General features: G+C 35.6%; 2 protein-coding genes and 1 pseudogene across 11 annotated transcripts; 2 read left to right on the top strand and 1 right to left on the bottom strand.

Annotated features, from left to right (window-relative positions):
- Positions 1–415: 415 nt before the first annotated feature.
- Positions 416–27,977, top strand: LOC105330661 (tripartite motif-containing protein 2). Of its 8 annotated transcripts, none has more exons than XM_034447720.2 (5): positions 15,273–15,546; positions 22,644–22,705; positions 24,651–26,551; positions 26,661–26,821; positions 27,179–27,977. In XM_034447720.2, exons 3-5 carry the CDS (start codon positions 24,727–24,729, stop codon positions 27,842–27,844), a joined length of 2,652 nt encoding a protein of 883 aa, XP_034303611.1. In that variant the 5' UTR covers positions 15,273–15,546; positions 22,644–22,705; positions 24,651–24,726; the 3' UTR covers positions 27,845–27,977. The 8 variants fall into 8 exon arrangements, with proteins under 8 accessions (XP_065931966.1, XP_034303611.1, XP_034303608.1 ...); XM_034447719.2 differs by lacking the exon at positions 15,273–15,546 and adding an exon at positions 21,464–22,146; XM_066075894.1 differs by lacking the exons at positions 15,273–15,546; positions 22,644–22,705 and adding an exon at positions 416–481.
- Positions 2,509–11,710, top strand: LOC105330666 (uncharacterized). 3 transcript variants are annotated; one of them, XM_034447726.2, is made up of 4 exons: positions 2,509–2,606; positions 5,572–5,950; positions 7,324–7,681; positions 8,925–11,710. In XM_034447726.2, the coding sequence occupies exons 2-4, from the start codon at positions 5,578–5,580 to the stop codon at positions 10,015–10,017; spliced, it is 1,824 nt and encodes a 607-aa protein (XP_034303617.2). In that variant the 5' UTR covers positions 2,509–2,606; positions 5,572–5,577; the 3' UTR covers positions 10,018–11,710. The 3 variants fall into 3 exon arrangements, with proteins under 3 accessions (XP_034303617.2, XP_034303618.2, XP_034303619.2); XM_034447727.2 differs by lacking the exon at positions 2,509–2,606 and adding an exon at positions 3,176–3,328; XM_034447728.2 differs by lacking the exons at positions 2,509–2,606; positions 5,572–5,950 and adding an exon at positions 5,969–6,330.
- Positions 3,268–4,271, bottom strand: LOC136271418 (uncharacterized; annotated as a pseudogene).

Raw genomic sequence — 27,977 nt, 5'->3', positions numbered from 1 at the left:
GTCGATGTCTGGTTAAAACAAATGAGAAAGATGTTAATTGCTACTCATAATTTTATTGTTCATGAAAAAAGAAGGAAAATATAACGTGTAAACACATTGAATCAAATGTGTGCGCGCTAAAATTTAACACATTGCATGCTGTGCTCATTAAAATAAGCAAAATTTGGAAGGTTTCGCTTTCCGCCGCCATCTTTAAACTACCTGACTAAAGACAGACCAGAGTTTCTCCGTTTGTTGGACATCGGTTCCATTTTAGTCTGACTAAAGTGAGTTCGATCTCATTTTAGTCGAACTACGGCGACCGTAGTTTGTGATCGAACTCGCTCAAATTCTGTGTACACACATAAAAGCTTCACTGTTTTTGTCAATAGCGGGTAGAGTCACTGTACAGATAGGTACTTCAGTATATTTTCTGGTGAACATTGTTGGAAAACCAGCTTTAAGCGATAATCTACCGGCACAGATTTCATTCAGATCTGAGGTAGGTATTGTTTCCATCTACAAGTGTTGCTATTATTTGGTAACAAACTTTATTTGGATTTCATTGTGCATCTTATTTGATTATCTTGCTAAATCCGTAATGAGTTATATGGACAGGGTATAGTTCATGTACATGTTATAAAACAGAAGGTCGATGTTTGCTTTCCTTTTAGTCCTTTAAGAAGTCATAGGCAGAAAATGGTTAGTAAAAAAATACGCAACATACAGTTTAACTTTTTACGTACATGTACCTGAAAAGTTACCTGGGCAATTAATGCATTGTATTCTACATACACACTTAGTCTACTTATTATTCGTTATCTGTAAATTAAAAGATTTTTTTTCAAAACCTTCTCAAATGTCCATGTCTTGACATTCAATTTGGTCTTTCACAGAAAGAATTTAGATAGATGAAAATTTCATCCCATAAAGACTTATTAACCGTGGAAACTTATTTTAACAAAATCCAGTTAAACCTGGCTTTATATTAAAATACATTTTTTTAGAGTGATCTGGTTAGACCATCCTTGTGGGGGTACTTTACTCGAACACTTGTGTCGCAACTTGTGCAATGCACCGAATGTATTAAGTGCTTGTTACAACGCTGCGATTGGATCAGCTACTCGCAGCTTCAGCCAATCATAAAACGATGCTTGTCGCCGAGTTTTCGTAATGACATCTTCCGAGGGTTTATGGGGAGCGAAGTGGACCGAAAACCTTTTGCTAGCGAAGATGAGAGGATATATAAAATTTTATGTTCCATAAAATGTTTTATATACAAACTTTCTTCGCTAATTAGCTATTTAATTTTTCAAATCTTCCGATTTCTGGGTATTGTTTGTATTATCTTCAAGTTCATTTTGATCGGCATCGAACTCTCAAAATCTAAAACCTTTGCCGCTCTAATTAAATTTTTTAAGACGGTAACGGGTGGTTTCGCTCCGATCGCTTGCTCGCCCTGAGAGGTTTCGCGCCGAGTGGTTTCGCCCCTTTTCAATATATGATATAGGTATTATTAACGATCAATGATTACCTGTATTTATCGATCTAAGCAAACCCCAAATAATTGCTAACGTTGTGTTTTATGGAATAATTTAAAATTATCGTGATTTTACGTAATCGAGCCGTCTTAATTAATGCCTTTTATAAACATTTGTGTATAGTGAAGGCATTTTTAGCCAATTTTCCTTGTGCCATTATCTGTCCGTGATTTCACTTAGTTATGTAAAATTTCAACATTACTTACATTGCTTTCTTAATGCATTTATGAACATTTGTAATGTCATTGTCATGGGAGCGAAATCATTTTTTGCAAATTTTCCGTGATTTCACTTAATTATGTATAATGTTCATAGGTTTTCTTAATTAATTATGTAGTATTCATCTTGTATATATAGACGAAACCTTGTAATGACAGCAATTGTCCCCTTGGCTTCAGGAAGTCTGGTACAATCTGCAATATAACATGAATATAGTAAATATTGAATCACAATTTAACACACACACACACACACACACACACACACACAGAAAATACATTTATTGATATAGATTATGAACATTTATGAGAATAATAGTATACATTTTTATTATATTTATTTTATAAACTAAGCTCATCATAAGAAGAGGTAAACTTACAGCGATTAATTATGAACATATATAATTCATTTCAAAAATTACCTTAAAGGTTCCATCCATGTACCAAACCTTGGTCTCTGCCAGGAGTTCTAGTTGGTATCTGGTGGCAAATACGATGTGTCGAAACCCCTCTCCTTGGATGTGACTTATGCTTAAATACAATAAGACAGTAAAAGCATATCCCTTTCAAAGTAAATACTTGTAAAAAAAAATAAATAAAGTAATAAAATCAATAGATTATTAGATTTCAAAGGCTGTGACGGAATTAAAAATTAAACAACCCAGAAATCACTGAATCTACATGTATCGATTACATAACAAGCAGTGTGTATTGTAGTGTTTATTAATACAATCGGGGCGAATCCACTCGGGGCGATCATGCATTCGGAGCGAAACCTCTCAGGGCGAACAAGCGATCGGAGCGAAACCACCCGGATTCTTTTTTTCAATACGAGGTGCAAAATTAACGCATGCAGTGAAATAAGAAAGTAAGTCTACTGATATCTTCCATTAACATGGCAGGGGTGGATCCCGAATCAACAAAAACACACGTCTGTCTCCTCGGACACTCATACATCAGAAGGCTGGCAGAATTTATGACCGTTAACCCGAATTTGCAAAACCTAAATCTAGACGATGACCGGTATAATATCTCGGTTTGTGCCAGAGGAGGTTTACGAACATACGACCTACATCGAATGATAAGGGACGTTACAGAGACTCCTCATATGTTTTTTATACAAATAGGTGGCAATGACATTGGTTTTATACCAAATAAGCAAATTGTAACCAACATTGTTTCCTTCGCCGAGTACCTGATATACGGCCTCGGGACAAGAGTAGTGATCATCGGTCAGCTTCTGCGAAGGGATCCTTCCGCGAATCCCCCGGGATACAACGAGAGTGTGACGGAAGTTAATGATCTCCTAACACAAAAAACGGGTAGACTTTACTTTACCGGTCCCCAGAAATCAAGATCCGCGCGCATATTGCACTATGACGTAAGATTTAGGTCGTTGCTATGCATCTATTTACGGCGGCCATTTTGAGCTCTCGATCAGAAAACTTCCGAGATTCTAGTTGACACAAAATACAATGATATGAATGGAATAAAATCTTACCTTAGATTTGAAAGTCGTCAACGCTGTTGTTCGGATTTTGAGGGAGGTCTACAAGTGCCACTCGGGTTTTTTTGGTCGGTTCTTTCGTGGTAATAGCGGGGGTGATGGTAATGAAGTCGGATTTGATGGATTCAGGGTTGTAGACTTTTGTAATAATTTCTAAAAAAACGCGTGAATGGGTCTGTGGAATCGTTGAGGTATAGTTTACGAATACAGTACTGGGAAAAATAACTGTCATACAGGGTTTTCTGTGTACCGTTGGAGGGTAAGGATTTTTTCAATGCTCTCCAGGTAGATTCAATGGTGTTTGTATGAGCACCTGAGTTTGGATCTACAAAATTTACCGAGTGGTTTACTGTCAAATGAGTGAAACCCTCCTTGTCCAAAGAATTGTAGGCTTTCCAACAATCACTAATTATAGTTGATCCGGGTTTAATGTGTTGTTTTATTATATTGACAAGGGTATCGGCAGTTCTGTTTTCAACGGTTGTGAAAAAACACTTTTTTGAGTCCCGCTCTATGCCCCCAAACACCCAGACTCCATCCACCCGTCTGCCCTTGTGATATTTTCTTTTCCCAAACTTGCTTTCGTCTATTTCCACTACAATTCCCGGGCCACCGATGACATTGTTTTCATTGGTTTGCAGAATGTTATCACAAACTTCTCTGGCGTAGTTATACCAGTCCACTATAGTCCTTTCACAAACTCCCAGTTCATGGCACACAAACTCCTGGTTACATCGATAAACCCAAAAATAGATTATGTGAAGAATTTGTTCTAATGTCAAATTGTGATTCTCGAACCACGATCCTTTTCGAACGGTAACTTTTTTATGACATTTCTCGTTTGCATCTCCAAACGTAATTATCCCGGCTAAAGGAGGAATCTTTTCGAAATCCAAAACGCCCAATTTCACAAAATTTGCATATACAGTCTTTAAGATTAAGGAGTAAATTAAGATTAATTAGCCATGCAATAATAGATTCTGTAGACTCACATATTTTTGCTAGATCCTTAAGCTTCAACGGCATCACGTGTATTTATTTACACTGCAGCTGTCAAACTATGAAAATTACACCACTAGGCATGCGCAGCTCGCGCTTCGTTAACGATCATACATCATCGATATTCACTTTATAAACATCAATATATATTGAAATTTATTTAAAAATTAGGTTGAAAACTCTCGTTTTAAAAAACGAAGTTTTAAACCATAAAAACTACCGTAGATTTCGATTTTGGGGTCAAAATAGCTCAAAACCTCACAATTTTCATTTTTATCGATCGCTCACGCGATCTCATATATATACATGTAGAAATCGCCTACGGCGATACTATACTTTAGCGCGTTTTTGGAGGGACCAGTAAAGTAAAGTCGTTCCCAAAAAACACAGACATTGAGCAACATCTTCTACTGGAGACACAGGGGATTTTGGTTAGATATGTCCCACTTAGGCAGAGATGGCGTGCACCTCGCCAACCCTCCGCTGAGAAGCCTGAAGCCCGGGGATCCCCCCTCGCCAATGAAAAAATATTGGAGAAGCATAAAGAATACAGTTATTGTGCATTCTCCTAGATAAGTATTATTGTATCAATATTAGATGCCAACTGGGTTAGTTTATTTCAAATTATTAAGTATGGAAATGCATTTTATTTTATAATGGCCCGTTGACAATTAGTGTATAATTATGGCACATCAAGTCATGCCATGTATGATATTTACATGGGTCAATCAAGTCATGTTGTCTGAGCATCATTAATTTTACATGTTGCACAGTGTGAGGCAAGACTCCTTAGAACGTGTCGGGAAGTCTGTTTATTTATTTAAAATGGTTGCCTATAGAATGTTGATGATCTTGCATCTGTGCTTGATCTTGAATTATGATCATATTTTGTGCGGCAGCGAGTTTATTTATTTAAACTTCTTGAGTCCTTGTCTTTGTGCTGGGAGTCGGGAAGTCTGTTTATTTATTTAATATGGTTGCCTGAAGAATTTTATGATCTTGCATATGTGCTTGATCTGGATTTATGATCTTACCTTGTATGGCAACAGGTTTATCCATAAATTAGCCTTCCGGGTTGTTATGGGGAGTCAGGAAGTATGACAAATATAATTATTGAGCCAATATTGCCTGCCATGTCTATCTTGTATGACTTATAATTTTCGTGTTAAATATTACTGACAATGACTGGTTAAAAATTGGCAAGAACAGATTAATTATGAGATATAGAGTTGGGCTTCTTGAAACTTGCACTCTATGTATAATAAAATTCTGGGTTGCTTATTGTCTTGTCAATACACCATCTACACCATCTATTCACTTATTGTAGAACATAATGCCACCAAAGAAAAGAAAATCCTCAGCTCCTAAACCCACTCAACCAGCAAAGACATCAAAGAGATCCACTCGTCATGCTTCTACAATTGCCAGTAGTCAGACCATTGCAGATCCGAGTATGTCCATACAACCTGTCGGCCAAATCAATACAGATTTGAATCCAACCACACAACCAGTAAGCAGTGCCAGCAACCCACTCATCGACTATGACCAGTTGGCAGCAGCCATCCTCAGGCAACAACAGCAAGCAATGCCGTCTACAAGCAACCCCCCTATTGCTGATACACAACTGCAGGCTTCATCGAGTAGCAATAGTTCTATTGATTTGAATAATGCTAATTTACTCAACAACCTTCAACAGCAATTTTCAGGTGAGTCGGTGGCAGATATAGGTTCTAACACTTACTCTCCTCATCCTGTCCCATTCACAGTTGCAGATGGCATACCTCTTGGGTCAACTGTTCCGGTTCGTGTCAAAAACAAAATTTGGAATGATCAATTCATTGATCTTAAATGTTTGCTACCAAATTTCAAACAAGAAGATTTATCGATCAAAATAGAGAATAATTCAATTCAATTTAATTCTCAGCATTGTTTTGTGATAATATTGATTTGTCTACCTAACAAATTATTATAAAAGCTATACGCCGACAGAAAAACTTGGAAAAAGCAGTCAAACATTCTATAAGGATGGCTCAACTCGCAAAGATATTCTTAACTGTGCTTTTTGTGGTTAAAACCCTTTCATCCGGTAAGTTTTATTTAACAATACACGTATATCATGACGTAAAATATAACATGCTTTATTGTGATTTGAGTGGAGCATTGACCTAAAAGGTATACAAAAATCATGTAAACATTATTTTTCTTTGGACCACCGTAAGTTGTTTTTTTTTTTTGCTTTTATGATATTTACGTATAGTATACAAACTTTACCTCTTGTAATTTAGAAGCTTGTGTGTCAACACCTATTTTTATACGCATATTTTTACAAGTTTATTTTTTAAAAAGACTGGTGAAGTAGCGGACGCAAAGGAAAGTTTGTTTGGCTTATTGGACAGCCATTGCTCTTTTATTTCGTTCATAATTCGGCGCAAAATTTCCCGCATGAATGATGTTTCTTTCCTCAGATTTTGACGTATGATAAAGTCAAGCTAAATTGACCAATTAGAAAATAGCTTTGTGTTTCGAGTTACAATTATCCCGCTTTGGTGTCGTTCTTTGTTTTTAACTACCTTAGCAGACTCTACCTTCAAGAAAGAGAAAAATAAAAAACTAAAAAGTTATATCAGTGTGAATGTGAATTGTGTCAATAAATTATTGTTTCTTGTCTTTCCGATATACCCTGAAAAAATATCCTGTTTTGTTTTGTATATTTCAAGATTTTTGTGAGCTTGCTGGAGTTATCTTGAAGGTAGCATTACTGTAAGAAATGCTAGGTTTTACCAATTAAACACTACAATCTTGGCATTTTAACCTAAGTTTTCTTGTACTTGTACTGTGTAGGTTCAATGATAAATTCAGAAACTTCAGAATTCAGGTCATATCAATTTTATGTTGAAACAAAATTTCCATCGTGCAGATTATCTGTAGTAGTTTCCCAGAATGCTCGACCGTTAAGTCAAGCATGCGAGTTTCAGAAATGTGGACAATGGTACAGTAGTTATTGTGCATTGTGAGCAGCCTTTTAATACCACGGTATTGCATTTGTATGTAATATAAGTGATATATCTTTTTTTTAAAGGTTGTAATGAAAAATGGAAAACAATCGTTAAAACCGGAAAAAACGGAGAAGAGAAATACGGAAGTAAGCGGGATCTGGTGAATCATTTGGTGGCCGGAGATGATATCAGATTTTCTCTAAACAATGGTACATATTTCACCTCCATACAATCGGCCATTCTGACTGGAAATGAAAATGTATGTGTGCAAGCACTTTTTCACATCAGTAAATCTGGATACAACAATTTCCAAAGCGACGCCTATTGGTGGTTCTTAAACGTCTGTACATCAGGTCACGTGCATATGTCCAGGTGGTCTGTTGGTGCACACACTGATAGAGGGCAAACAAAAACGACATACGATATCACCTGGTTTGCAAGGTAAAACAACTTTTGCTCAGATACCATAATGGCACTGTACCAGTTATCGGCTAAGACCAGTTAGCGGCTAAACTGAGGGTTCGGGTTTATTGCACGTGAATATCCGAGATTTTTTAATTCAGTCGTCTGTTTCGAATAAAGAAAAAAGTATGTTTGCTTGAAAACTTTCCACAATATGTTTTAGACACGAGCTTTAACGATCCTATTGTTTACCGCTGATTTACATCTTTGCACTTTCAGAAATTTCTTTATTCGAAACAGTCGTCTGTCGTCTGTTTCGAATAAAGAAAAGTATGTTTGCTTGAAAACTTTCCACAATATGTTTTAGACATAAGCTTTAACGATCCTATTGTTTACCGCTGATTTACATCTTTGCACTTTCAGCTGTGGGGGAAGTGACGTAATAAGTTAAAAATAGAATATGACCTCTTTATGATACGTAATTATAATATCCCTTCTTTGATTTGACATATAATATCAATACATATAAAATTTATAAACAAAAGGAACTCACTAAATTCCGAGAGATATATTGCGCAGTTGAACGCCTGATTGTATAATTATGCATTGATTAGCGTACGATTGTGTATATTACCGTATGATGATAAAAGAATATTTTTTGTGTTTTATTTATGTGTAATAACCCTTAAGACCTATAGGCTGACCGCGCAAGGGACATAATTCAATCAAAGCTTTGCAGAATATAAAATCAACATGTACAAGGATTTTACTACGTTAATATCACGAAGCCGATAACTGGTACAGTAAATCATAAAACCTCGGCAAATTCGGGGCGTGCTAAAATGCACAGAAACAATATGTTTTGGGTTGTAAACGATGATATAATCTAACCGATGGATAAATAAGGAGTTCACAATTTAAAGTATTAAAAGTTTTATTCCAATATATCAAGAAATAAGGAAACACAAAAAAGAAAACGTTAAATTATAGCCAATAACTGGTACAGTGCCAGTACAATTTAAAATTTAAGACAATTATCATATATTAATTTTAGTAATTTTAGTGATCAAACAAAGATTATATTAAAGAATAGAATCTCATTGTTCCTAACAAAGGCGTTGTAAAGTGTTACAATGTCTGCAAAGTAATAGTAATAGCTGTTACAAAATTGTCAAAAATCTGGACCCTGAACTTTAAATTTGCTTGCTGTTTGAACCATTAATTTGTTTTGTAAATATTAATCTCTTCTCTAAATTAGAAATATCGAAAACTGCTGTTTTAGATCACGTAGTTGCCAAACACAGCCCATTTTCTGCAATCTGGAAACAGGAGGGAGGAAATGTGGTGATGTATCTCTACTGGCAAACTCGGTTTTGAATGGTGCAAGCGTTAAGGTTCTCAACCCTCAAAATGGATACATCACTAGCTTTACAAATATTGCTGTATCCGGTGATGGTTTATCCGTAGCTGGACAATACCCATGGCACGTCAGTCAAAGTACTGTTAATAATCATGTTGAGTTCCAGTCAAACGTGTATTGGTGGGCAACAATATGGTCAACTACTGGCCGGTTGGAGATGTCTCGATGGAATGTTGGAGAGCACACAAGTCGAGGGAAAAGTAGCATGAATACCCCAATGGAGTGGTTTGTGGATGACTGCTGGACACTTGCTTACAGCCATAACAGTTCTGGACATGAAACAGATGGATCATTAGACTTGCTTGTCGGGGCTGTTTTAGCAGGCAGGAAAGTCAGAGTCAAGATGGGTTCATACATTGTGGAGCCAGAAAATCTTTATATAAGAAACGGACATGTGTCTGCTCAGCTTTTAGGGCATTTATCTAAAAATACAATCTTTGATTTCCAGACCGATGTTTATTGGTATTGGCAAATCGTTTCAACAACCGGTGATGTTGAGACAGTGAGGTATAATATTGGAAGCACTCAAAACAGAGGAAACTCGGCTGACAAACAGGCAATCTCGTGGTTTATTGAGACGAGGCCATGGTCTAATGTACTCTCTACTTCCAGCACTGGCTCTGTGACACACGGGTCTAAAGCTGACTTGGTAACTTCTGTACAAGCTGGATTTCAGCTTCGGTTAGTAGTCCACGAGGCAGTGGACTCTTTCAGCATAATTGAGGCAGATAATATAGCAATCGAAAACTCTGAGGTTGCGGCCCAATCGATTAGATACATCAGTGATGAAAACGGAAGTAGTGGCATTCCACGTCGGTTTAAGACTCCACCATACTGGAAATTTTCTTTGACGTCAACAGATGGCAACCAAAGAGCTGTATGGTGGAAGGTAGGAGAGCACACGTCACTTCCGGCAACAACAGAGAAGTACCCTGTAGACTGGATTGTCGGTTGATGTTTAAAAAACAAAACTATTTTTTCTTTACCACAGATAAATGTCCTTTTTGTGAATGTTAATCTATATTTTGGTTTTGGTGTTTTTGACTGGGGGGGGGGGGCTAAATGTTTTTAGTAAATTATGTTTCTTGGTTTGGCATGAAAAATATGATTTACATATTAGATTTATGTACGAAATAAATGATACATACATGTATCCTTACTTATTTTAAAAATAGTGGATGTGAATATTCAAAACTGTTTATGTGGATTCTTACAAATATTGGTAAATAAACTGGATTCAATTGCAAATACTTTATGACTTTATTGATTGTCCAACTGATTAAGGGCACAATAACCAAGCACATGTACCATGGGGGGGGGGGGGGGGGGGGGGCTGGCGCTGAACCTTTTGGCTTAGGAAAGATTTTTCTTAAATTTACAAATAAAAATCAACGTACCGAAGAACTGACGGGAGTTGATTTTATCGATGGTTATTTATTTTAAAATCAATGATATGTTATATTGCATGACAAGTACAGGGAGTTTCTAATCTGTATTTGAATTACGTACATTTTTATAATATCAATTTTCGGACTTTTTCGACACAAGAATGTTGATAAAACCCCATATGAATCATGTTAAGTAATATCTAAAGATAGAATAAATTCAATCAAAATATGTATCAGTGATAGAGATATTTCTGGAAAATTTATGGATCCAAGCAATATTGAACTCTCGTCTCGTTCACACAAACGCTCGGCTATCGCCGTTAATCTCCGACAAGCAAGAGAGACTCTCTGCGTGTCGGAGATTTACGGAGACAGCCGAGCGTCGAGTTGAACGAGACTATATTGAACTCTGGCGTAAGAATACATACAACTACAAAAAATATCTAAATTGTTTGTACCATTTAAAATCGAACTATTTTCAAGGTATTTATAAATATGTTTCCTTGAAAAACAATGCTTTAGCATACATTATTTCGGATTTATCAATTATTCTCAAGATCTAATTCTTGTCAGCGGCGATGATTTGTGCTTTGATCCAAACACTGTTTCACTTTCGGTTTGTCAGAGTAACTGCATAGGAGAGTTGATTAAAATCAACTCCCAAAAATGGATTAACATTGAGTCCTCCGCCTCAGTTGTTATGTAGCCACGTATAAAAAAGAGTTGAAAATATGGAAATAAAGAAATATACAGGGAAATTGAAGTTAAAGGTACACTCCCCACCCACCCAAGGATTATTTTTGTTTTTTTGCTTCTCAAATATTTTTTGTTAAGTCTGCCCCCCCCCCCCCCCATTTCTAAAACGATGCTTCGTGCCTGTTTACATCTTGTATACCCATGAACATGACATCAATACAGAAACAATCACCGTAAAAGAATTTCGCTTTCTTTTAGATATCATGAGTAACCTCAGTTAGTGGTACAAATGTATGCTGAATTCATTAAAGCCGCTACAATAATAACAAATGTGTTCCTTATTTTCAAGTTTTGCTGAAATTGTTTTCTTACAGATCCTCCTAGCGATATTGTTTTACGTTTCAAAACAACTTACGGTAAAATAGTACGTTTTCTTCAAAGTTTTCGCAATCCTTCTTAATTCTAATGTACGGCGTATAAAATGGCTTCATTTTCGTTTCATCTATTTTACATCTTGCATGTAACACTTCGGTTTTTGTTTACTCTTAAAAGCTATCAAAAGTCTCCCTTGTTTTGCCTTGTTTGTTTACACCATATGCCTGCTAATGCCGGGGGGGGGGGGGGGGTAATTGAATGATGTTAAATGATAAAATATACTTCTCTGTGATTCATTTACAAAGATAAACAAAAACAAAAATACATATAAAACAAAAACAAACAAAAATAATTTGCTAGTATCATGTACAGTATACATTATATCATAAGAAAATAAAACTGCAATCATTGTAGAACCAATTTCAGTTTGTGTAAACTGCAATTCCCGTTCGTGTTATCTGATGTACTTGCATGACCTGTAATACTTATGCAGTATCAACATAAACCCGGTATATCATTTTAGATTACGTGCATTGTAAAAGTCAATCACAGCTTACCTACTGCACTCTGATATCAGGCTGGAGGAAATGTCACAGTGGAGATTTATCATTGGGACTAAACGTGGCTAGCGGTAAGGTTCTCGCATGTAAATGATGTCACCTGGTTCAAAAGTATTGCAGTGCTTACAGTATCCAGCAGTGATGATTGACTGTCAATATTAAGGTGTCACAATAGTATTCCCCCGAAGGTTTGCGTCAAATCATGACTGAAAAAAAAAAAATTCCCGAATTCCCCTTTAAACTATGGGCGTTTTTCGCCCGCGCCAGGGACTGTTTTTATGAGATGAAAAAAAAGAAGAAAACCAAAACGAAAAACAATGTGTAAGATGTCTAACTATCTTGCGGCGTTGTTTTTTGAGGGGTGGGGTGGGGTTGAATAGGCACGGGACTTTATTTTCAAGCACATATATTTAAAACATTCACTGTGTATTTTCTCTTATATATCTGAAGCTATTTGATTGTAAATCACTGTGTTATTGAAAATGACAGGGTTGAATTCTACATGATCAAATTCTAACCGGTTTTTTTAATGGTCGAAACCTTCAGCAACTTATGAAAAATCACGGACTGCACAAAATAATCATGATGATGCCAGACTAAAATTCCCATTCATGAAGACTGTTTTTTCCTTTAATCTAATGTACCGATGCACGTTAACACTATTGATAATTTAATTACTTTTACCAACTATTTATGATTAAAAGCAACACTTTATTACAAGAAAAATGTATATACATATACAAACATGTTGATACTAAAACAATAAAATGCTATCTTTTGGTAATTCATGCGGGATATCAAGGCACCAACATTGCAGAAAATATTTCCTTCCTATTTACCTTCATATCCAGCACGAATCACCAAAGGCCTGCAGCAATTTAATGTATTGTTTATTATCAAGATTCATACGGTTCATAAACATAAATAATTACAGTCATAAATTAGTTTTAAATTAGTTTTAGTCGGGATCAATAGTGATGTATAATAATGACAAACATTCAAATGGAAATAATGCAATAGTGAACAGGAAGAGAGAATATTCTCAAAACAAAAAATAAATATATATTTTTCTATCTTAATTTTGAGCACTTGAAAAAAGTAAACCCTCTCTTGTCTTGCTGGATGCCACCGTGTGTTTTGCTTCTAAACTGTAAATAAAGTTGTCAAGAGGAATTTGAGTTATAACCTGTATCTCAAGTTGCGCAATTTTGGTAAGAATATTCATGTTCATGTACAGTAAATTTAGTAATGTAGTGACACCTGCATTAAGAGGTTTCGGTGGTAGTGGCCATTATATCCTTTTTTATTTGATCTCCTCCAAGATCTCGGAAGAATCTGTTTAAAATATCGGAAAATAACAGGAAGGTATGATATATGGATTTCATCTTTACTTAATATTAGTTTACAGATACTGTAAACAAATCAAATTAAAAGTTTTAGGTGGATCTGATAATGATATCCTGTAATGAAATACATTCTCAACCACTATTGAAATAATTTATTTCAATAGTTACTGCAGTTGTATTTCAATAGTGGTTGCAACAGTGTTCAATAGAAGGGACGACAACTCTTGACATTCATAAAGAAAAAAAATGTAAAAGAGTTGTCTACCATACTGAGGCACGCATAGGTATTCAATATTTCCGTAAATTTTAGTCTACTGAAGAGCTTAAAAAGTCTCTCATTAATATATTATATTATAATGAGAAAATTCAGTTTTGTCAGTCACACGCGTGTTTTTTGTTTAAAAAAATAATAACGGTAAAGTTGATAAGTGTAGTTTGACAAGGCACGTAACAAGCATAAAGTTGAGCACATAATTCATTAATTTTTATTCATGTATAATTTCAAAATTAATATCACAGTGATGGGTGTTAAAATTTTATAGCGTGTAATGGTAGGATTATATAATTTAAACAATATTTCATTACATGTATAAGGAGGGATTTTAATAGCTTGAGGACTATGTACAAGATTATTGACATAATTACATTTTTCAGTGAACACTACGTATCGATTTTGTACAATACAGACAAATAAATTCATATGACGTTTAACTGTTGCGCAAGGGGGTTTGCTTTTTGATATTCAAATATTTAATCGTAAAATGACTGAAAATTATATGAATTTAAGTAACAAGGAATCATCTTTGAATATTATGAGATTATAGTTAAGTTTCGGTCGAGGCTTTATTGGATTTGATCACGCCCCGGCCGAATTCATCACCTCCCAATACTCAAAGAATGATTCCTTATTCCTTAAAAAAACCGTGTCAATTAAAAATACTTATCACTCATATACCTTACCTGTTTTGGAGTCTTTGATATTTGAACTTCAATATGGTGTAACCCAAAAGTAACAATTTTATCATGTCTTGTCAGAGAGAACACAAAATGCATCAGGCTTAACGTGTTCTTCATGATCAGTGCATGTGATGTTAATATAAACAATGAAATGCTTTCTTTGGTGATTCATTCGGGATATGAGGGTATCGACATTTCAGAAAACATACGTAACCCGCGTTAGCAGGTTGTGCAAATTTTTTTTCTGCAATGAACAATACATGTCCCTTCATAACCAGAACGAATCTTTAAAGAAAGCATTTTATTGTTTATATTAACATCTTTCTTTTAGCTAATTAATAAATTGATTATGAAAAGTAGGTAAAATTCACTAAATTACTGTTAATGTACATAAGTCGGTTTGCAAAAAGAAACAGCCAAATCGCCTTCTGTGAGACTTTGAGCTTGACATCATCATGATTATTTCGTGCAGTCCGTGAATTTTCTTAGGTCGCGCTGTATGTTACGAGCAATCGATAAATACGGCGTGTCAATTTCAGTCTTGTCAGTTTCAGCCGCTGTAGATTTCGACCAATCGATAAACGAGGCGTGTAGATTTCAGTCTGACTGTTTCTATAGAGCTATGAATTAACTGTAAGTTTCCTTAAGAAACAGGGAATGATACTCGGTAGACGTAAATATATAATAATTACAAAACCTTAATATGTCATTCATGCATTTATGTATTTGTTGCAATTATATATGTGCATGTAAACTTAATCTAAATCTACGTTAATTATTCCCCGGCAGTATACAGCAATAACACTATAATATTACGTGTATTATACAAGTCTCAATAGACTCCATAATATCATTTCTAGTTCTGTCTGTCATCTCATTCGATGGTTGACCTGTTATGTGTTTGCCCGTCTCAAGAATAAATTAAAAAAAAAAGAAGACGCGTGCTTGAATGGCACAGATGAATGCAGCAAAAAGCCGCCCAACCTGAACATTTGGACCATGTTTATATATTCTGTGTACACACATAAAAGCTTCACTGCCTTTGTCAACAGCGGGTAGATCGACTGTACTGATAGGTACTTCAGTAGATTCGCGAGTGTACATTGTTGGAAAACCAGTTTTAAGCGATAATATACCGGCACAGATTTCATTCAGATCTGAGGTAGGTATTGTTTTCTTCTATAAGTTTTGCTAATATTTTGTAGCGATCTTTATCTGGATTTAATTGACAATGTGTATCTAGTTTCGATTACCTTGCTAAATCCGTATTGAGTTCTGTGGACGGGGTATTATACTTCATGTACATGTAATAAAGTAGAAGGTCGCTGTTTGCTTTCCTTTAAGATGCAATACCTAAGTCATGGGCAGAAAATAGTTAGTAAAATAATCGTTACATACAGTTTAACTTTTTAAATAGAAAAATGATGTTTTATGTGCAAATGGGCCTAAAGCAATGCATACATGTACTGTAAAACAACATCGGTCATGCTGCAGACAGAGCCATGCAACAATTCCATGCAGCGACATCTTGTAACAGCCACCCTTCTTTATTATTATTCATAAACAGCTTCATTAAGCAAAATTTAAAGCTGTATTATCATATGACACTATACCCACTTCACAAAGCTGTCAGATATCAAATATAAAACCTCTGCCTTTTTTAACCAATTTGTATTGCCACCCAACTCTGAGCAGACGATAGGTCGATAATGTCGTAAAGTTAATATCTTCTGTTTGTTCTCATAAAATTCTATATGGGACCTTCACTTTGTTCAGGGTACATATTTGTTTTCCCATTAGTTTGCAGCTTCTTTGTCACAGATTGACAAATAGGGTAAAACGAGTTACTCAAGTGTCTCAAACTACAATAAAGTTTGTATTTATAAGGGAAAACACTAGTAATGGTGAATGATGGTAGACCAAGTATTCCCGCATTGGACTTTGGAAAAAGTTTGCGCAGATGTTGATTTTATTTATGCTGGGTTTATTTAAGTGTCCTATCATATTTTTTCTTACATACATGTACCTTAGCAATTTTACGTACATCTACCTGAAAAAGATACTTGAGCATTTAATTCATTATTGACTACCTACAAACATACCAACGTGAGCCATTAATTAATCATTATCTGTAAATTAGAAGAAAAAAAAATGCAAGACCTTCTCAAATGACCTTGTCTGGACTAGGCTCTTCCCTAGAAAGAATTTTGATGGATGAGAATTTCACCACATATATACTTTTTAACGGCAAACTTAATTTAACAAAATCCATTAAAACCTGGTTTTATTTGCTAGTCAATAGAACCATCGTATTAGCAATATCTTTCTGTGATCCTTTTCACCTTTTTCGTCTTATTCGGCATAAAAAATATACCCTTAAAACGCCGTCCAAAGAATTGTAAATATGAAGGCATTCTTTAATGCATCAAAATGCTTTAACCATAACTATTCTTTATTGCTGTTTTTTCCTCAGATCTCGAGCATTTATTTCATGTAATTCCATCATGTTTACTTTGACATAAGACTTTTATTTGTACGCGAATTAAATATCACCAGGGGCATTTATCAAAGTGAATTTAGATAAAAATTGTAAGCATGTTTCTGTCGAAAATTTCAGCTTTTCAGTCTGCTTTAAGACGTCATATAATCGTATCGCTTATAAAATAATGCTAGCTTTATACATTTTTAAAATCAAAAGGCACTTGTTCATCGCTACGGCTTATAATAAATTACTCGTGCAATCAGTTTGGGTGGTATATGGCTGCAAGCAATTTTGAATCAGACAAACGAAGTTGAGGTAGATACACAAAGCAAAAGTGACGGGCCTTAGCGTACACTTGTAAAAAGTCAACACGAGATATGGATTCTATTACTTTGAATTGCCAACATTGTATCAAGCCTTTTTCATGCCCAGGTGTGGGTAAATATTGCACTCGTTTAATAAGACTCCCTTATAGAGTGCAACACCTGTTGTCGGTTACCTTAACAATATATGACTATACTCTACATATATAATTAATGTACCTGTTTTTCGAAACTTTAAAACCAAAATGGGGGGGGGGGGTGTAAAGTAAATGAAGCTTCCCTGTAAGTCAGTCTTTACACTACTTATATACACTACAAGAAAATATGTAGTGTATCAGAAATTACGCCTGCATTCGACAATTTAGATACCATGATTAACTTTGTACTTGGGTTTCAACGTACCGCTTAGCAAACGATTATTTGCAATTAGAGCAAAGTGCTTATGTTATTCATACTGAAGGTATATTTCAGTCGTTTTGTAAACAGAAGGACAGAGTGAATTGAGCTTCAAAAATTAACCTGTCAAATTGTAAAGATTACAATTTCAGAAGATCGCAGCCTTGATACGATCGGGTCTCGATTATAGCATTCTTATATCGGCTTTCCATTAAAAACTCCAAAATGACAGGGGTACAGGTTGTTTAGATTTATAATTAAGCGCTCAAAGTGGTAACATTGTTTGAACGAGGCAAAGGCCATAAGTCAATTTCAGAAAATCCTTTCAGCGGTGGCTATTTCACTCCAGCGGGGGTTTAAAAATCAAGGTTTTAAAATTGATCATTCCGGGAGCTAAGTATAAAAAGTGATTGTCTGATTTGGTCAATTAGTTTTGTACCCCACTGTGTATTTTCTGACTGTCCTTTGAATCAACGAAACACTCTACTTCCATAAGAGGATTTTGATCAAAGCCCGAAATTTTTCATCTATAAATAAGGGGTTTTTTCATAGAAAAAAAGACGAGATACAAAAAGTACTCTGAATCATAGCTTTCCTTTTTCATTGAAAACTATTATACATCGTTCGAATAATACAATACAATATCAATAACTTGTACATGTATATATTGAATTAAGGGAGATAAAAAACAAAAAAAGTACCAGATGTGATCTGTCAAATACACATTAAAGTCTTCCAATGACTCAGGATACAGTTATTAAGTAGTGCTAGATATTTCTCTGTCGTGATCGATCTACAGATTTTTCTTTCATCATGCAGTCTTTCTTCTTCTAGATCTGCGCATACCTCATTTATTACGGTGGCCCCAATTCTTCCCCACTTTATAAGCAAATTATTGAAATTCCTTGCCTCAGATCAGAAATTGGTCGTAAAGATGATTTGGATTTAATTTGTTGTTGGTTAATTGCCCGCTGACCACGCCTGGGGGACAGCTTATAAAATGAATGTTATCTTTATACCAGGAGTAAACAATCTCACTCTTCTTCCCATGAAACTGAAGAGATTATAAATTTCCTTGTTTATGTTCATTAATTTGATTTTAAAGCTCTTAAAGAAAAGTGTCATAAAGTGCATTTTGGAAAGTGTTTTTATTTTTACCCATCTCTTTTCATTTTCTTGGGAATATACTACAGTAATCGGATTGAAAACTTCTCGACTCATGAGCATGACAGCATTTTAAAAATGTTTTTAAAAAAAATCACAAATTTGTGCACTTGAATTTAAACATTCCATTCTAATTTTAATCAAATACAAAATATTTTCCTGTGTATAACAGTACAGGACGAATGAATTCAATATTTATTTCTTATGGCTATTTTGATTAAGTAATTTGACACTGAACAAACTCTAATAAAAATGTCACGCCAAAATTTTTCTTTACCCATTATCCACCGAGCGCTAGGCACTTATCTTAGAAAATACTGTTTTCATAAGGTATATCCAGTTCACCACAGATAAGTTCGATTGATTAATAGAATGCAGCAAGGTTTATACATATAGAAAAAATTGTCTTTAAATACCCCGTTAGACCTATGTAGCGTTTTTATCTTTTGGCACCGCCGAAGAGCATATTTAGGTTTGGATTTTTTTTCTGACACAGCACAAAATATATTAAGGAAAGTCAACATAGAGGTGAAAAAGGTCAGTAGATGCGCATTTCATTAGTTACTAATTAATGAATTTTAATCAGAGAACACACCAATGTTTTGCCAAGCTAGGACAGAGTCTCCTTGTATAAATTTATTGTGTTGAGGAGTAGCATGAATTTAGGATGATTTTAGCTTTGTTTGTCCAAGGTAAGAAGCTAATTATGCACACTCTGTAATCTGTATATACCCTCATGTTTGCCCATATATATCTATTGACTTGTGAAATTAAGTGTATGTATTGAATAAACAGAGTACACGACCTTTTCATCCTCATTCCTGTACATGTGTAGCAGTATAATTAAGAAGATTTACATTCAAATTTGTCAAATTTGCTGAATTTCATCCGTTCGAAATATAATATCTAATTCTGTAGGCCAGTGAATGATGTTCTAATCCAAGAGGAATCTTTGACTAGATTTGGGATTACAGTTGGATGGGGTCAAAGGGTGAACGAAGGTGGAATGTCTTTGAAAAGCTTATTCATGTCACACTGTCATATTTACTCTGTATTTAGAGAAAGTCATTCTTAACTGATTTATATTCTCCTAATTGTCCACAGAGCTCGGTTAAGAAACATTCAAAGACAAAAGGATGTGTGAAGACAAGTATATAGATAAAGTTCGTCCCAATTCAACCTGTCGCATTTTAAGCGTAGTGAATTTTGGAGTGTACTAGGTAGACGGATTGAGTGCACTTGCGTTCGTTTTGGTCTATTTAATTTGGATTTTCTCCTCATGGGCTACGTACGTATATATTTACCATCTTCATGTATACTTTTTGTGTTTTTTATACACAGCTCTTTAAGTGGGAGGAATTCATTTGACCAACTTTCAAAGGAAAATTGATGTGTTTTCAAATTGTCTGTAAGTGCTTTCACTACCTATACTCTCTGGAAAATACAATCATTATAATTAATAATTAAATATTCTTGTTGATCATTGATGTTTTCCTTCGGAGGTGATCGTCATACTTTCAGATAATAAATGTATATAAATATCCAAATTTAATCATTAGTAATTCCACAATTTGTCCAAGTCTACTATTTCTTTGTATTATAAACTTGAAATCCTAGATGTAGACGATAGGATAAGTAGCAAACTCAACGCTGGAAATACCTTCACACAGGTATAAAAATGAATTGTTATCATCACCAATCAGTACAGAATTATTCGGAACATTAAAAGGTCATAAAAGCATACGTTTGCCCAACCCACGGGGCATAACAGCTTCTGTATAGTCACCGTCTTAACAATTCTCCTTGTGTAGTTTTGTTTGAATCTTTGTTTGACACACCTGTGCACCTAATTGACACGAAACCTATGCATGTTACAACGGTGTTGTGTTAAAACTTAAGTTAATTTGATAAGAATTTTATAAATATTTTCATGTTTTAAAATGAATTCTAGATGCATAAAAGTTACTTTATTCTCTATAGTATTCTTACTAACAATTTGAAATTTAATTTATATACATGTATTTAAAAAGAAAACCGCTCAATTCTGCTGAAACTACATGTCAGTTACATGTATGAATAAATGTCATGTTTAATTATTGGTTTTTAAAAAAAAATTTAAGACAGATATGAATTCTGTTGGAGTGTATTGCTTAAATCAATACTTTTATCTCTGCAAGATCTTTTGATGGATGGGTTGCATTGGGTAGGTGGGTGGGGGATATTCCCTTTTCTTATGTTCTTATGTGTTTCTATAGAAAAATTGAAAGTACACGCCTATCGGTCCCTCCACTTCGCGAAACGAGGCTACCAGTCTGATTAAAATCAAACCTTCCACTAGCTCCTTAGTCCTTCCACGCGACCATCAAAATAAAGGAGCTAGTAGAAGGTTTGATTTTAATCAGACTGCGAGGCTACGTGCCTGTTTTGTTTCAGGACAAGTCGGAAATTTAGACAAAGCTTGCATGACAGAAACTGTGACTTCATTTCAATACATCATGAACGGTATCTATACACACCATGCATCTAGTCGTTCCTGAAAACCCACAAAGTCCATCTTTTACAGTTGTTTGTGAACATTAACTATTCTAGAATAGGTGATAGTGCCTGTATGTAGTCTATATATAGAGAGGCTAATTTTATATAGACAAGTTTTCTTTTCGCCATTCATTGAATTTTAACGTAAATAAATATACAGTGACATGGTCTCGATTTCATTTCGTTTTCCCATGAGCTGAATATCGGCCAAATAGTTTTTCCTTGCAACCTTACACCTGTCAGATATGTCTGTTTATAAAACTTTAAGTGTCCCAACTGTCTTTCATTTCAAAGAACCTCGATCCACTGCAAAAGACAGGATCAGATATGGTTATATATGATAGCTAAAGACAGAAATGTGTCTTTTGTTGTCTATCGGTGCAAGCATCTCTCCACATCAGTTTTTTGTTCCTTTATTTAGGGTAATCACAATTTCAATACACATCTTACGTGTCTCCAGACCGGGGGTGCCCAGGGACAATACAGGTATCATACCTGGCTGTTGTGTGTGTTTGTATTATAGGTGTTCCAGAAATATAATGGTGAATCAGATCTCGCTCCACTAAGCTTCAGCAATGAATCAATTCTTTACTTGTATGAAAACACCGACCAGTGTAGGGGAAATCTGGTGTACTTAGCGGAGAATTTGACAGATCATCAGCTATCGCTACCTAAACACGTTGTCTTTAAATCGATCTAGCATTAAGTAACAAGGATTTAACATAAATACAACTATTTGGTAACACTAAACCTGCTACTAAGACGTTTAACATGGAATTGTGAAACTTCACTTCTTTTGCTACTAGCCAGGCAATACGAAAGGATCAATGGGCCCTAGGGATGTGTAATGGTTCATGTGAAGGTAAATAGATAGGATCAACCGAAGAAACTCAATTTAAGTGTTTGGAAAAAAATTATCTCTCAGGAAATTTCTAATGCTTAAGTATTATACAAATAAATAATGTTACAGCGTAGATTAAAGTAAAAACTGGATAGCATGTTATACATAATAATTGCCTACATGTGTCAAGATTTGACCTAGCTCTAGAAGTATTAAGGGTATTTCAGACTCCATAATAATCAAAGTTCAGGTATTAATAGTTTATGCTTAATGTTGTATTGTGTTGTTGATTTCGTGGGATTTTAGTCCATTATTTGCCTCTATAACATTCGTATTTGTCATTAAATTTTAATCAACGACGAAATGGAATGCTAAAATATCTAAGAAAAGGCTTTAATTGCAAACCATTCACAGGGTATATGAAAGCATTGACAATAAAAGTAGGGTTTTTAATTTCAAATTACCCGTACATTTCTTTCAACAGTAAACTCGTAGCCTATGACGTTTTGCATTTGTAGGATTCAATACACACATAAAAATTTATACGTCAACCCCAACACGGAGATAAAAGAAACGAATGGTATGAAACAGCTCAACTATCAAAGCAATGTCGAGGAAAACCTTGCAAGTTTTTAATCAATTTTGCAGGTGCAAAGGATAAGAAGCAAAACTCACAGTAAATCAAATAAAAGAAAACCATTGCGACAAATTCAGATAATAGATAAACTTCTTTACATTCCTGTAAAATTATTTGCTATTTTCAAAACTGAGTGCTCTCTGGAATTTCAAAAACATCTAATACATTTAGTCAGTCAACGTGTAACGTTGTGATGGTTAGTTTTGTTTGTTTACTTACAATATAATTCTGGTTAGCAGTGTTATTGCTGTAGTTAGAGTATTTGTTGCCTTTGGTTTCCACAAATTTATATGCCCAGGTACTGAGCTAAGTTACATGTATATTGGTTTTAAATATTGATTTAGATGAATTATGAAAAAAAAGTTTAGTCTTTTATGTAGATTAGTTTCATTAATTATCCTAAATCAAAGGTATATGCATAGCAGTATAATTAATATATCGGTGTCCGATTGGCTATATTTGCGTGCAAGTTAGTCCGCACCGAACTACCCGAGATTTGGCGTGAACCCCACTCGCAAGTGCATAAGATTATCGTCGGCCGAATATTAAGGGTCTTACTAAGAAAATATGACTCACATGTTTTATGTTCCAGTTTTGAATGGAATATTTAAAAAAAAAAAACCCGTTTTCACCATATCCTAACATAAAAGTTGATGAATGCGTTTATGATTGATAGCGATAACTCTTTAATGTTCGTAATATACATGTAAAAATGACTGCTGCTATAGTCAGACCAATGTATTGATATGAAAATGATGAAAAATGACAAATTTCTATGATTTATGTAATTCATCTTCGCTGGTTATATGGCGTGACTGCTCATTTTTGAGGAATCACTTTTTAAAAAAAAAACCTTTTCTGTCATTGAAAGCTTTTTGACATTTATTACATTGTGTATTGTAAATATCTGTTTAACAAAGGTTTGAAAAACTGTATTCACATTCTCTGACAAATTTTGAATACCGGTATCCCTTTGGCTTGTACAACATCACAAAGTACTAAATTGTATCATAGAATAGATGAAGCTGAAAAACAAAAGAATTTTATATTCGTCTCCTGAATAATGAATAAGTCAGACAAACCAAATATTTTCAGTTGTTAAGTTTCTCCATATATATGCATATGGTATCAATTCACTTGCTGTGTTGAAATCGATATACCTGTTTTTACTTCAACAACGAACTTGCCAATATCCTGGGTAAATATTTGGCCTGCATTGTATTTTTGGCAATTTCAACTCTGTAAATTGTATATAAGAGATCGGTTACTCATTTATTTAAAATTCAGATTGGCAGTGATTCTGGTATTTTGATGCTGATCCTCTTAATAACATTTGTTTGGTGTAAATTGCAAAGAAAATATGTGGCCTCGGGTAGATAATATTATTTTTCAAGGAATAAAACTGCTTTTAAAGGAAGATGGGAGTATATCTATATGTAATTGGAATTACAAAATCGTCATTCCGTTCACAACGAAGACATATCTTATATAAGTACATGTATAATCAGATTGAAAATAGTTGTGGAAAGATTTATCTTTATTTGAATTGGACTTAAATGCAAAGCTTGGTACGGAGATTTCACTCTAGCGAAAATTAAGATCCCATTATCTCCGTTCGTCTCCTAAATCGATACAATTATCGATGTGATGTAAAAGTTTAATTCATTTTGCGAAAAATTACTTAACATTATGAACTGATATCTCTTATTTATAGCCGTTATTGGAATAGCATATAATGGATTTCTCATTAAACTTTGAAATCCAAAGGCTGAACTTTGGTTCTCCTTAGACTCAGTTCTTACACCTTTCCGTGTAAGCGCATTAAATTTTCAGTCTAATCTCGGCAAACGACATTTAATAATCTTTATGTTCTACTGTCTTTTTGCAGAATGGGCTGAGTGAAATACGAAGAGATAGAACTTTATGTCTTGAATTCCAAGCAGTTCTTAAATTTTGAAGAAAAAATGGAGACTATAAAGCAAATTCAGGACGAGTTCCTCGTTTGCCCCATGTGTCACGAGCGATACAAAGGACCAAAGCTTTTGCCATGTCTTCATAGCTTTTGCCGCTCGTGCCTTACTAGTGATCTCGAAAAAAGTACAGGGAAGAATCTACAACCGGAAGTGAATGGAAATTCGGACGAAAATACAGCGTTGAAGAACTCCAAGCTTTACAACTGCCCAGTGTGCAAAGCCGATATACACATTAGTATACCGTCAGGGAACAATAACACCGACCAGTGGGCTGATCTGTTTCCAGACAACAGTTTTATTCAAAACATGATCGAAAAAATACAAATGTTCACCGAAACCAAGAATTGTGAATCATGCACCCGCGAGGGAGACGAGGAGCCAGCCAAGGCAGAGGTGTGGTGTCAGACATGTAGAGTGGCCTTCTGCGACGCTTGTATCAAAGCTCATAACATCATAAAGGCATGTAGAGAACACCAAGTCATGCCTCTCAACAACATGCTTCAAGATCCAGTTCAGAGTATAAAAGAAAACAAAAAGGAAATTCAATGTCCCTACCACAGGGAGAAGATGATAGAGTACTACTGTGTCGACTGTCATGTCACCATCTGCTCGTCTTGTGTGGCGATGCAACACAGAAGATGTGAGATAGTTGAAACGATTAGAGAAACGGTCCAGAAATTGAATCCTGAGAAAGAGTATATCAAGAACGATCTTGAACTCCAGTCAACAGTGATCGAGGAATGGGAAAAGGAGCATGTCCGAGAATTGTCCGAACTGACGACCAACAAGGAAAATTTGATCAAGGAAATGTCCGGTCTTCGGAAAAAAGTAAACGAAGTCTTGTTAAACCTAGAGAACAAACTCGTTGACTCTTTGGATCAGAAACATAAAGACACACTCGTTGAAGTAAATGAACGCTTGAAAGACGTTGAGGAAATGAAGAAGACGCTAATGAATACGACTAGATTCATGAACTACTTGATGGAGTTCGGAAGTGATTCAGAGGTCGTGTCTGTGTTCGATGTCATCAAAGTTCAGACGGACGATATGAGAGCGACCATCCAAAAGGCCAAAACCAACAAACTCAACACTAGATTCAAGCTCGCACTAGACCCTGCTATACAAAGAGTGTTAGAAATGAAATCCTTGGGGAAAATTGTCGACATGGTAGACCTGAATGCCAACGGACTGAAGAATTATCAGCCTGTTGAAAGAAATTCTTCTATAAAAAGGACTGGAACATTTCGAGTAGAAAGGCCACCCCAGCCCCCTTCTTCTCTGCACTCAAGCTCATCGGCCTCTTCAACATCCAACGAGTCAATAAGCTCGCAGGAAATGGCTCCCATGAGACCGAGAAGAAATCAGCCAATCAAGCCGAGTTTGCGAGAAAGTATGGGAATAAAAACTCCGAGGCCATCTATTGAAACGCCTTCTCCTGGAAGCGGAAGAAAGACGCCTCCTGCAAGGTCAGGAACAATGCCAAGGACAATAAGAGTGCAGCGACCTCAGAGTGTCACCAGAACAAAGTCGTCTGGAGGTTTGGACGGATCAAAAGATAAGACTGGCATCTCAAACGTTCGAGCCACCACGCCTTCCAACGTTCGTGACCGACCAACCACGCCTTCCTCCAGGCTGTCAAATATTCTCTCCCCGCGCACGTCAAGGAGAGATGCTCCCCAACCTCCGCCTCGGCCGAAGTCGGCAGGAAAACGTGAAGTTAGCAACGTCAAAACGCCATCAAAGGAGGAACTAGCTAAAGAAAACAAAAGGAAATCCAATGAAAACGTGACTCCCCAAGCACCAGTTAAATCAAAAGGTGCACACCACTTCTATGATAACAAAACTAAATTAAATAAAAACGACATTTTCTGAGATATGCAGACTATTTAGTTATTAAAAATCACACTTTATTATTATCTTTTTAGGTCTTCTACAGATGTTTTCGTTCAATGGAAGAACAGACGGCGATGCCAAGAAATGTTGGCCGCTAGATGTGGCTGTTCTTGAAGATGGCACTCCTGTCATAACTGACTTCCATAATAAGAAAATCAAAGCATTTGATGCCACTGGGACTGTTATGGGAGAGGTAAATTTGTACACTTTATACGCAAAACTTTCTACATGTATAAATCTACTCATATCTTGTTTATATTTAAATGCCAGAAATGTGATTTCCGAAATATGTGTTCACCATATCAATTAATAGAAGCCATCTTTGAATTTTTAATATGATGACTTGTGCCTTACATGTAACAGTCTTCTGAATATATTACAGACATGCATAAAATGGGTTGTTATGATTGATTGCAGTGGGCATATACTTAATCCTAATCTGAGATTGACTAAAACCGCAGTTCTGAAAGCCTATACATTTTTAAAAATATCCTTAAGATTAAGTCAATACAACTTAGTATTAATTAGTAATTGTACTTTTCTTACACAGAGTGCAGTACCTAGCTGGCCTCATGGTATCGTGGATGTGTCCAGCTGTGAACTGGCGGTAACCCTACCGGAACTATCCACCATTATGTTCGTAGTTGTTCAAGAAACAAGCATGCGCATACGGAAGAGAATCCGCACCAGCAAACAGTACCGCGGTGTGAGCTGTGACGCAATCACGTGCCCCGGAACTCCATCCCTTGTGGTCACGTGTTGTGCTGCTGGGATGCAGTGTGTAGATGTTTTGACTCTAGATGGCGGTCTTCTACAAACTTTCCGAGATGATTACAGACATAAGGGGCAGCTTCTTTTCACGTGGCCTTACTATGTGACGTGCAATACTCAAGGCGAGGTCGTTGTATCTGACTGCCAATCAAAGAACGGCATCATCTGCCTCCACCGGAATGGGAAAGTCCGATACGAGGCAAACTTGAATCAAGACGTCATCAGGGATCCGCGCGGTATTTGTACGGACCAATTTGGAAACATATTCATTGCAGACAAAACTGGAAATGCTGTCCATTGTCTCAGCAATGAAGGTGATTACCAGTCTGTTTTGATCAATGAAGCTGATGGCTTGCATAGTCCCATTGCAGTTTGTCTGAGTCCATTTGGCCAGTTGGTTGTCACCCAAGAAAACGGTGACATCAAAGTATACAAGCATAGCTAGTCTAAAACCTATATACTATATATGAAAAGGCGTATGAAAGAGGGACAACTCTATTTCATATGAATTCTCTATAATTTAATACATTATATTACATGCATTCTAATATTGAATAAATCATATTGTATTGTATATA

This window comes from Magallana gigas, chromosome 2 (genome assembly GCF_963853765.1).
Source record: "Magallana gigas chromosome 2, xbMagGiga1.1, whole genome shotgun sequence".
NCBI lineage: Eukaryota > Metazoa > Mollusca > Bivalvia > Ostreida > Ostreidae > Magallana > Magallana gigas.
This window is presented reverse-complemented; position numbering and strand designations above follow the sequence as displayed.